Source organism: Rhizophagus irregularis, chromosome 23 (assembly GCF_026210795.1).
Source record: "Rhizophagus irregularis chromosome 23, complete sequence".
Lineage (NCBI taxonomy): Eukaryota > Fungi > Glomeromycota > Glomeromycetes > Glomerales > Glomeraceae > Rhizophagus > Rhizophagus irregularis.
The window spans coordinates 457,455-470,000 of NC_089451.1; the positions used below are offsets into that span (position 1 = coordinate 457,455).

The 12,546-nt window shown below is 32.8% G+C and overlaps 3 protein-coding genes across 3 annotated transcripts; 1 reads left to right on the forward strand and 2 right to left on the reverse strand.

The window, feature by feature from the left end:
• Positions 1 to 5,920: 5,920 nt before the first annotated feature.
• OCT59_015080 (uncharacterized protein) lies at positions 5,921 to 6,604 on the forward strand (the record flags this gene model as incomplete). Its single annotated transcript, XM_066139756.1, has 1 exon — positions 5,921 to 6,604. The coding sequence occupies one exon, from the start codon at positions 5,921 to 5,923 to the stop codon at positions 6,602 to 6,604; it is 684 nt and encodes a 227-aa protein (XP_066002602.1).
• Positions 6,605 to 10,253: 3,649 nt separating this feature from the next.
• OCT59_015081 (uncharacterized protein) lies at positions 10,254 to 10,596 on the reverse strand (the record flags this gene model as incomplete). Its single annotated transcript, XM_066139757.1, has 2 exons — positions 10,254 to 10,505; positions 10,594 to 10,596. The coding sequence occupies 2 exons, from the start codon at positions 10,594 to 10,596 to the stop codon at positions 10,254 to 10,256; spliced, it is 255 nt and encodes an 84-aa protein (XP_066002603.1).
• Positions 10,597 to 11,458: 862 nt separating this feature from the next.
• On the reverse strand, positions 11,459 to 12,436 carry OCT59_015082 (uncharacterized protein; the record flags this gene model as incomplete). The annotated part of the gene is made up of 8 exons (XM_025332761.2): positions 11,459 to 11,521; positions 11,618 to 11,656; positions 11,732 to 11,770; positions 11,873 to 11,917; positions 11,990 to 12,028; positions 12,096 to 12,134; positions 12,210 to 12,221; positions 12,296 to 12,436. 8 exons carry the CDS (start codon positions 12,434 to 12,436, stop codon positions 11,459 to 11,461), a joined length of 417 nt encoding a protein of 138 aa, XP_025167598.1.
• Between the last annotated feature and the right edge of the window lie 110 nt (positions 12,437 to 12,546).

Below are 12,546 nucleotides of genomic sequence, written 5' to 3' on the forward strand. Positions count from 1 at the left end.
TCATATATTTCTGTCGCTGTAAGGGTTTCATTATACTTAACCCAGGGTGGCATTTTTACGAAGGCTTTAGGGAAGCCAGGGCCTCTTACCTTGTGAGAGACTTGCGGTGAATTTTTATTTTCTTGCTGAATTTTTTCTGCAATAGATGGGTCGCATTCAAAAACTACCCCTGCTCGTCACTATTCTGCCGAAAACATTTTACGATGAACCTCCCACTGCTAGCGCATACATGGCCGAACCACCGCTGATCCTTGTCATGTATACGTTTACATAGTGGACATTCTAGTGGACCTTTCCGGTTGAAATATACGAAGTTTTCCGAGTCTTTTTCTTCGATAGTCCAATCCCTAAGATAGTTAGAATGCTTTTGCAAAACAAGGTTCACGCATTTTTGCAATACATCCTGACCCACGATTATTCTTAGTGGATTATTATTTTTTCTTCGCTAAGCATCCAGGTCTTACTTCAGTACCCGAAACTAGGAGGCGGTTGAACCCTAACGTGATCGAGTTCATTCCAGCCATTATCTAGAGAGAATTGGAGAATGCGTTTCACCCAACCTTTTTTTGCCGAACCAATTAGGCGAAGGTTGAAGTTGTGACCAGGCAAATTCCGATCAATGAACTTGCCGAATTTTTCACCGGTTATGGTATATACTAATTCAGTAAATGCTTTGAGTTCATGATGATCGATAAGGAGAGCCGGTGCGTATAAAATATGGTAGCTACACTTGCTAGGGTCTGATGATGTAGTGATTACTAATCCATTGAGAATATCCTCCCAGCTACAATCAAGAATTCGATACAAAGCTCTTATGAAAGATAGGCAGATTCGAAAGAATACTTCTTGCGCCTTAACACCAGTTGCCTCCATATCTTCTTGCGAAGCATCTATGTCAATCACGGCTCTTAAAGGTTTTTGACCATTAATACATTCATGAATCCCAGGTAAGCCATAAACTTCAGAAATGTCATCGGCAACAGAAAATTTTGGGGCATGATCGGCATCTTGGTCGATTTTTATAACCAATTTATTTTCCACTTCACTTCGGTCATAAGCGTTATATAAACTAGAGCCTTTTTCATTCGGAAAGAGGAATGAATAGATGGGGAGGCAATCCAACGATCCTTTATCATCTGACATATCTCTAGGCGATGATGAGAGGATCCCCCGAATGGCATTTAGCAAATCTTTAGGGGAAAATTTACCATTGAAGTTTTCTTGCCTCAGAGTATATGTCACATTAACCTTTCGTTCTTTTACAGCTTCGGTAGTGCTGGTTGAAGCGCAGGAAGCTTCTTCATTATCGGACCCATAATTAGACTCGTAGTTATTATAATCATCTGATCCACAATCAGAATCATTATCATTATAGCTATCTGTATCACTTAAGTATTCATCGGGGCCGGCGCCGTCGTAGCGGAGGGCTGGGGCGGTTCCGGTGCGATCAGTTTGGTTGGAAATAGTTGGTGTATGCATGATGTTAGTTCGACAAGTTATACTATCTCTATAAAATTCGGAAATGTTTAATTTATTTTTTCCGGAGGATGTAAAAAGAGGCGTATAGCAACCCAGTAAGCAAATCGTAAATAAAAGGGAAACGGATATATACTTTTAGATGGGGGTAACTTCAGAATTATTATATAAAATATTGGAAGAAGCCCCCATCTTCCTAGATATGTACTCGGATATGGTATAGCCTCCGCGTAATATAGAGGTATACCAAAAAGAGATACGAAGTTGGCTGGCCCCTCTTGGACACTTCGGAGACACAAATAAATACATTCTTTCTAGGGTAGTCTTCTGCGTAATCATTATATAAAATATTGGCAGAAGACTACCCTAACACTAGTATACTCCGGTATATATGACAGCTAGGGTAGGCAAGTGCGCAAAAATATTGGCAGAAGACTTATCCTCCTAGATATGTACTCGGGTATGTCATCCAGGGTAGGTAACTTCGTAAACTATTATATAAATATTGGAAGATGCCTACCCTATCACTAGTATGTACTCGGGTATGTCATCCAGGGTAGTCTGAAGCAGATATCTTCCTTCATCTTTATATAAAATAATGGAAGAAGACTACCCTACCACTAGTATGTACTCGGGTATGGTATAGATGGGCCAGCCACAATAATACATATCGCATCTCCAACTTCGGACATGAAATAGGCATACATGTACTGACAATAATTAGGTTGCATGATGGCACACTTTTTGGTAATCAAATGGGTCAGGCCAAGATAATACATATTGCACCTCCAATTCTCTACTAACCAACTGTCCACCAGACTGGAGCTCGAGAGTGTTAGGAAGATTTCGGAAATATATGGATACAAAAAATATGTGGCACAGATGCATATATATTGGGTTCCAGAAACTTTCCCAGAACATCCCCGTCACTAGCCCGTAACTATGTGAGGGTGTTCTGTCGTCGGAACAGTATCACGTGACTATGGCGCAGTAAGGCGCAGTACCGGCCAGCACTATTCCACAATTTTGGCCAGATGTTTGGGAATAATAATTCGGCATCCAAGCAGACAAACTACCAGTTCCATGACAGTTCTATGACAGTTCTACGGTAACTACCAGGTCACTATCAGGTCACTGTCATGGCGCCAGGCTGGATCCTCAAATCACATGCCCAAAAGATCGGCCGAAATTAAGGCATAGTGTCAGCCAAAATTAATCGCAGATCTACTGCGCCACCCGACATGATATTTTTTTACTATATTTTAGCATTTTGATGGATAACAAAATAGGTGGAGAAGGAAAGCACTCTCGAATCCTTAACAGGTAACCAAAGAGACGAGAATGGTAAAAACTTCATCATAAAACTTGGGATCCAAACAATTGCAGACAGGCCGGACCTCCAACATAGAATTCAACAACCAATCAACCATAGAATCCCAATATCATAAATTATATTAGAAAATGATTATTGACGCATAGAACTAAATAAAATAGGTATATTTCGATTATTTAGATTATTTAGATTATTTAGTCATAAGTACGTAACAGTCTAACAATAGGTAGGCAACATTTATTTAAACTGTTACCTACCTATTGTTAGACTGTTACCTACTTAAATAACCTAATCTAAGCCGTTTATGACTAAATAATATAATTATATTATTTAGTCATAAACGGCTAATCTGTTAAAACGTTAAAGTTTTTCAGTTATTTTAATTGTTAACAGAATAACAATATACAGATTACTTAACAACTAATTTGAAATAGTATGAATTCAAGAAATATATATTTGAATATTTTAATAAATAATACAGATGATTTAATGTCTTGCTATTTTTATATCAATCATACTACTAAAATTCCTTTAACAGTGAAATCACTATAATAGGTAAAATTGCTTTTACATTTTAATTATAAATTTTACATTACTAATAATCTTCCAAAAAGTTTAATCAAATAAGCATATTAAGATTTTTTAAATTATTCTAAGGACTAATGCTCTTTATAAGCTATTTTAAGCTTTACTTAAAAAGATCAAGTTTTAATTCTAATTGTATTCAAAGTGTAAAATATAAAATTACAATAACAATAAAGGAAGAATTTGTAAAATATATAAAGTTAAATAGTAATTAAATTTTAAGGATATTTGTTAATTATCAAATTTAACTTTATAATAATTATAGGGCGTTAGTTTATGGCGACCCTGTCGCCATGGCGACCCTAATCACGTGATTTTATACTATATTTTGATTGGTCAACTTTTTTTATTTTCGTTAAAAAATTCGCAACACTTTAATTCGCAAAAAGTTTTTTGATTTACGCAATAAAATAATGATATACTGTATGGTTAAAAATCAATTATTAAAGTTTACTAATAGAGAAACATTGTAAAATTTATATTTTATTTTTAACAGAACTAGTAATTTTGATACACAAAAAAAAATGACAACAACAGAGTAAAAAACAAAATCGAGATGAAGAACAAAACCCACGAAGAAAGTTGAAGAATTAAATGATAATGAAACTCATGAAATCAAAGAACAAAACCAATGACATTGAAAAATAAAGCCTGCGAAGTCAAAGAGTGGCATAAAGTAAAGAAAATATAGTTAGTAAAGAATAATGAAAACAAGAACCTAAAGAATAAAAAAGAAAAAAAAAGAAAAAAATACTCAACGCGAAAAAAAGCCTATAATAAGGTTAAAAAATGAAACTTATAAACAAGTGAGTTAAAGAACAAATAATAACAAAACCTGTGAAGTTAAGAGTAAAACGCGTCACATAATGTTGAAAAGGAAGGAGTTAAAGAACAGCATAGAGAGTCAGTAAAGAACAAATTAAAAAACAAAGGCAAGAAAAAAAAGGACGTACCTTAATTGTAAAACTGTAAGAACCTAAAGACCTATAAAAAAAGAAAAAACAAAAAATAGCAAGAAAGAACGAAAAAACATACCAAAAAAAAATGAAAAAGAAGGAAAAAAAGAAAGGAAAATAAAATCAAAAAAGAGAAAAGGGAAATAAAATGAAAAAAAAGTCAAAAAATAAAACAAGTAAAGCGAAAATAAAGAGAAAAGGAAACAAAAAAAGGAGGGAAAAAGAATAACGAAAAAAAGGGGAAAATAATAACAAATAACTGAAGGCTGACGTAATTGTAAATATTAGTTAGCCAATCAAATTTGATCAAATGATTTAGGGTCGCACTGGCGATACGGGTCGCCAATGACATTTTCCCATAATTATATTATATATTGTTATCCTATCAATGATTAAAGTAACTGAAAAACTTTAATACTTTAATAGATTAATTAGAGTTTAACTTAATATGAGAGTTTTATTTTAGAAGGACCCCAGATATTACATATATAATTAATTCATAACTGATCTGCATGAATTTAAGTACTTTTTGCTCCTGCTAAAATAGACCTAATTTGCTAAAAATCAAATTATCACATTTCAAATCTATACTAATTTGCTAAAACTCAAAATATGAGTTAATAATCTTTTTTTTTATTATCAATAAAAAAATATAAATTAAACTGCCAATTTTTATAATTAAAATATGTAGATTATAGATAAAATAATAATTAATAAAAAAATAAATTAAATAAATAATTATTAAAAAATAAAATGGTGCAAAACTAAACGGATGGTTTTTGGCCCGCATTATGCTTAATTTTGGCCAAAATATGACCCGGACTCCAAAACTAATATTTTTAAAAATATTATTTATAAAGTTAAAAAAAAAGGATAAGTTAAATTTAAAAAAAAGTACCAATTTGCTTAAATATAAAATATGACTTTGTAAAATCAATACAATTTGCTAAAACTCATAATTATGACTATTAATTAATTTTCAATCAATTTGCTCTATCTAAAATTATGAGCTTAACCTAATTTTGATTGAATTTGCTAAAACTCAAATGTGAGTTATATATGTGATATCTGGGATTCTATTTTAGATATAACAAAAAATATAGATAATAGTAGTATGAAAACCCCAATTCTGGCTCACTCCCACCATATAATCTAAAATACTACCACTTTATATAATCTAATTACCACCATCATATAACTTAATTACCATCATATAATCCACCTACCACTTTTACTATAATTTAACTACCACTTTATATAATCTAGTTACCACCATCATATAATTTTAATTACCACCATATAATCCACCTACCACTTTTCATATAATCTAGTTACCATCATATAGTTTTATTACTACCATACAATTCTATTACCACCACACAATCTGAAAAAATTAACCGAACAAGAAATAGGATTTCAAAGCCAACGGAGCCAAAAAGGTAAGGAAATATTAACCCATCCAGGAAACCAGCCATGGAGTCAATAGAGCGGAATAGCAAGGCAAGCAATTTCCCTTATACCGAGAAAAAATGTAATTGAATAAAAGATTCATATATAAAAGGTTTACAAGATGTCACAATACAGACCATCACTAAGACGTGTACTAGGTCAGTTTGAACTCAACATAGAAGAATGGGTAAAGGAAATAATGTGGTATTTAGATATAGCATATTTAAAAGCTTTAGATTCTGAATTTAGCAAAGAAAGTATGTTAGTATCTGGATTAGAAGAGCTAGTAGAAATATTTGATGAGATGTTAGAAGGTGATGATATATGGATACATCCATCACTTTTATCACGAATAAGATATTCTATTCTACCAGATGAGATGGCAATATATGAAAGATTTTCAGATATCATTAAGAACTTCTCAGAGGATAAAGAATTAGCATATGCATTATTAGACTTAGTAGAAATATTATCAAAAAAGAAACCTACAACATTCAACATTATAGATTACAATATACAAAGAATATTCACAAATCCTAATGATGAATATAGAAATGAATTCAGCATCTACCATATTAAAGGAGATGAAGATATGGATGAAGACACTGATGAAGACACAGATGAAGACATAGATGAAGTAGAGCAGAATGAATTCAATGAATACTATCAGAATCTTGCACCGACCACCGAGAGTCAGCTAGATAGGCTAAAAAATGAGTTGGCTATAACTCTATGTGACGAATGTCTTATGCCAACAAGAAGTCAGGAATGCTATTGCTGGATTTTACAAATAGAGGGTTTCTAGTTTTCAGTGAAACCATTTTTTTTACCTCTCGCAATCTGGAATAGGTGCATCACAAATAAAATCTCCAAAATCATATAGATTAGAAAACAACTTCTGTAAGAACTTATAAACCATATCAGCATCCAATTCAGTCTTAGTGCCAAATATATTAACCTTACCAGATTTAGGCCAGATATGTACCCAAATCTTTGAAGTAAAGATTATAGCAATTTTAGAATGAATATCACCTGCATCATTCTTAATATACTTTATCGGAAAGGGAAGAATCTCACGAATACCATCTATAGATTCTAAAGCATATGCTAAGGTAGAAAGATTAATAAACTTATCACCTCCAATATTAATCACAAATTTATAATTGCGCAGGAGAGCCTTATTTTCACCCACAAGTTCTACAGAAGAAAATTCAGGTAGGGAACATTCAGAAAGGTAACGTAAGAAGATAGCAACAGGATCAAAAGACCCGAAAACTTGTATACTACCAGATTTAGGAAAATAACGAATAGTATGTACAGTATCAGCTAAGATGATAACAAACTCAATGCATGCATTAAAAGTGCTACCATCCCCTGTACGTCGCCGTCTATTTAATGGATTGTCAGGTGTACTTCGTCTGCATCGCCTCTCACCTTTTGGTTTAGACAAGTACTGTTTATAACCCTCAAAAGCTTTATGAATAAAGTTGCTATTAATGGCAATAACATCCTTAGTAGGTTCAAGTTTATGACCAAGCATGGTGTAATCAAGCCCTTCAACATTGATCTTAAATTCAGTAACAGTAAGAGATGGAGTAAGTTCACTAAAAGTAAGCATGTCTTGTTTTTTCTATTGATAGAAAAGAAATGTTCAAATTATTTTATCCTAAGAAAAAATCTAATTAAATAAAACTTCTTCATCAATATCTCATATGAGATACCATGACAAACAATAGCTTACCTTTCGAACTTTTAGAAAAGATATTCAAAACTTCATATGAAGGTACTTACTCCTGTTGGCATTATCTTTGCAATTATGCATTAGTGTGTCGAAAATGGGCTGTAGTAGCAAACTCTCTCCTATGGGGTGAAACAGACCTTTATAACCGCTATAATATTAAGGAGTTCCAAATGTACAAACATCTCACAAAACCAGGGACAGTATGTGGAAAATATATCAGAAAGCTTAATATGGATGGAGTATTTTTATGGCCTATCTGTATTGTAAAAATGCTACAAGCTTCGCCCCAATATCCAGGAACTTAGCATAATAGATTATCAATACTATGGTGGAAAAGGTGACGTTAGAGATTTGCTAAGTGAAATCCTGCATATATTACCAAACCTTCAAAAGCTAGATATCAGATATAGTCGATATTTTAAAAATAGAAATGCCATTGAAAAACTCATAAAAACCCGTAAAGACCTAGAAATCAGAGTAACATGGCAAATGTAATATTTGTAAAGGCTAATCACTGCCAAAAAATTTGGGCACTGCCCTGTTACTGCCCGTCACTGCCGAAAAAATTTGGGCACTGCCCTGTCACTGCCCGCCACTGCCCATCATTGCCGCAGCAGAAGTTTGGGAAACACATGGATTTTTCCTAGCAAGATGACGCTTTAACTTAGAGGGAAAGTCAAAACTTGCTCCACATAGATGACAGGTTAATCTTCCTCGAGAGAGTGAATTTTTTTTAAGTCGATAGTATCCATCTGCAAGGAAGTCACGTTAGTTTTCCGTTTATGTAGAGAAATTGGAATGGTAATTTTTTTACGTGATGATAGAGGAATGGTCAGTTGCCGATTTTGGAAATCTAGAATGACATTAGCACGATCAATCCAAGGTACACCTAGCAATAAAAAGTCCTTATCACTCTTAACAACCATGAAGTCATCTTCAATTTTTTTAGAGTTCTCCCCATCATTTCCATTGGGTTTCTGAATTCATTACGGATTGCTTCAGCCTCATTTAGCATTTCGATTACAAATTTTTGTGCTGCATTTTCTCCTGTAAATATCTTCTGTGATTCACTTACACCATCATATCTTACCTTAATATACGAGTATGAGCAGGGGATTTGCTCTTGTACTTTCTTGGTTTTCTTATCTTTGTCTTCATCTGTGGGTGGTATGTTCATTACTGGGGCTTCAAAGTCTGCAACAAAGTAATATGGGACTTGCATGCGGCGTTTCCAGTTTTTGAATTCATATATATCATTTCCTTTCTTTACTGATGGCATTCGGTCTGCTTGTGGGGTTTTCTTTAATCCTCGACATATTGCTACATGTTTGTCATGGATTTCTTGTTGATGTGTGAAGTGGGGAGGATACACCATCGGCAGACAAATGTTGCATGTCCATCTTTTGTACGTTTATTTACTAAACGGCTCATATTCTTAATCCAGCAATAGTGCTGCTTTTCCCCGTTACTGATAAGTACTAAATCTATTATTTTACGGCCCTCTGTATCATCCCTATCGGTAACATATATTGGACATAAGCGGTGGTCACGCCATTCACAGATGCAGAGGGCAATAGTTGGGTTCGTCGCTCAAATCTTCTTAGAATTACCTCATCAGCTTGTACTGAAAATTCGATACCTTCAAAGTTTAACTCATTTACATACTCCTTATACTTGGAAATTCTTTCTGCATTCTTTTCTACTGGATGTAATGCTGCTAGGATTGCCCACTGGAAGCATTTGTCATCATCATTAGCTGGATTTACTACTCCCTTTTTCGTGGCAAGATCTTTTGGGAGTGGTATATGTCCTGCTCCTGTGGGTGGTTGGAATTGCGAGATTTCTATAAATATTTTTTCTACACGATAGAATTCCCAACCTGATCCGTAATTTACATAGTCTTCTACTTTCTGCATGATTCTTGCTAATGCAAAGTTAAATGTACCATTAATATCTGTTGATGGTAGGATTGGCATATTGTGAGTTTTAAATGGTATGTTGTATCTGTAGATATACTCTACTCCATCATCTTCACTAAAGTTACCATCTCCGAATAATCCCTTGAAGGTAAGAATCTAAACGTCTTATTGTGGCAAATATTCCAATTCTTACTTTTATTGATCCCAATCGATTTCTTTCATCCCGAAGAATATTCTGGATTGTTTGACTGTGTGCTGTAAGAAATGAAGCATAGTCATGCTCTCCAGGTGTTCCTATAGCAATATCAGCCATAAAGTTTGAGTCTGTTAACTCCTTTCCTATACGTACCTGATCACGACGTTCGAGACCTGCACTAATGTGGTGGGTGGGTCAATTTGCATCATGCGGATTATCTCTTCATTGGTTACCGCCGCTTGTGCTTCACGGATTTGGCAGATCTCATCCTCATATTCCTGCAATTTTGCATTTGAGCGGGGATATGGGATGGACTTGACAGGTACCTGCTTGAATTCAGCTAGAACTGATCGGGTGACTTGTCGTGTTGGGCACTTCTTGCTTGATGTGTTGACATCTTGTAAACTTTTTATACTCCTCTTTTATTCAATTACATTTTTTCTGAAAATAAAATTAATTGTTCGCCTACCCTATGAGGGTAAAAAAGAGAGCAGATTGTTAGTACTGTCTTCCTAAACTATTCCTCACCATCTGAGTCATCGTCATCCGAGTCACCGAACACATCCTCGTCCCGATGTATTCTCTATTCTTAAGTAACTTATAGTTGTAAGTTACAACGGCGAATAGCTTCTTTTACTATAATATGCTCTACTGCGGCATTTGTTCTCTCTTTACAAGCCTTTTGATATGCCTCCCATTCAAGTTCAGCGGAGGATACCCTCCTCCTCCAATGATTGGCCAAGAGCATCATTTGCTTTTTCCTTCTTTCTACTGCCCTGTCGTATGCCTCCTCGGCTTTTTTACGCGTCGAGTACTCGTTCAGCTTCAACTCTCCAGATTGGGCTGACTTCTAGAAGATGCGTCCCAAAATTTCTATTTGGAATGTATTCCAGATACGCGCCTACAAGTTCAGGAATTGCCGATACTGCGGTATATACCATGTTATGTACTATTTATCTGTATAGTTACTTGGTACCTACCTTTTATTCAATTACATTTTTTCTCGGTATAAGGGAAATTGCTTGCCTTGCTATTCCGCTCTATTGACCCCATGGCTGGTTTCCTGGATGGGTTAATCTTTCCTTACCTTTTTTGGCTCCGTTGGCTTTGAAATCCTATTTCTTGTTCAGTTAATTTTTTCAGATTGTGTGGTGGTAATAGAATTGTATGGTGGTAATAAAACTATATGATGGTAACTAGATTATATGAAAAGTGGTAGGTGGATTATATGGTGGTAATTAAAATTATATGATGGTGGTAACTAGATTATATGAAAGTGGTAGTTAAATTATAGTAAAAGTGGTAGGTGGATTATATGATGGTAATTAAGTTATATGATGGTGGTAATTAGATTATATAAAGTGGTAGTATTTTAGATTATATGGTGGCGCTGAGCCAGAATTGGGGTTTTCATACTACTGATAATCTCTTATTTATAAAATTAATTATTTTGAATTATACTACTGGAATAATACTCTTTTTGTATAATTCAAAAACTACAAGACAATTCTTAACTGCTAACTATTTACTTAATTCCAATTAAGTAAAATTCTAATACTATTTATAATAAATATTAAAAATGAAAATAATTAATAAAATAAATATAATAAATAAATCAAATAAAATAATTATAATAAATAAATAAAATAAATTGAATAAATTGAATAAATCAAATAATTTGAATAAATTAAATAAATTTAGTTAAATAAATCAAAAAAATTGAAAAAATTGAAAAAAATTGAAAAAATTAAGGAATTTACAAAATAATCTATATAAAATTACTATAGTACTTCTATATTATTATTATACCCTTTTATTTTTAAATGTATTAGTACAACATTCATTATTATTACAGCAATAAGTATTCTAAATATATTAAAAATAAAATCAATATATTAATAATATAAATAATTTCAAAATTATATTAATTATATTAATTGTAAAAATATTATATTATATTACCTTTTCACAATAGCCACCATTATCACAACAGGTTGTATCCTAATAAATGTTACAAAAATTAATAAAATTGATATTTATTATAATATAAATAATAAAAATAAAATATTTAATTACAGCAGGTATACATCCATCTTGACAACAAACAGGATAATCCTAAATATAATATATAGTAATTAATATATCAGAACTCAGAAGGGTTAAATAATATTAATTGTATTAATAATAAGTTAACAATATCAGTTGTATTATATTTACTTTATCACAATAACCACCATTGGCATCATTACAGCAGGTTGCATTCTAAATGTATAAAAATTAGCAAAATTAATATTTATTATATTGTAAATAATAAAAATGAAATATTTTAATTACAGTAGGTATACAATCACTTTGACAACAAACAGGATAATCCTAAATATAATATATAGTAATTAATATGTATGCCAGCGAAATTATATATTAAGCTTGTCATAATTACCCCTTCACAAGTATGGCCATCATCACAACAGGTTACTCCCTGGATGTACAAGAAAAATTGCTAGTAAAATTGATATTTTGACTTAAATCATAGATAAGAAAATGAAGCATATACCTTAGGGCAGATCTAAATGGGCAAAAATTCACTGTTAGTAATATCACATTATTGATGACGGATTAGAAAAATTAAGCTATTATTACATTAATAAGTGGGACCACAGTAGATTTTGGCTTTATTGCTGCTGTTCTCAGAAATGTTTCTTGTCTCAAGGCCATAATCTTTTGGGAAATAACCGGGTTAAAAGTAATTAACAGAAATACCAAAGGACCAAAGAGTTTCATGATTTATTGAATTAAGAACAAAAATTTAAGCAAATATTAAATATTATGCGTTCTATCTTTAGGAAAAAAAAACTCTCTTGTATATTTAAAAACTAATTTGCGACCTTGAA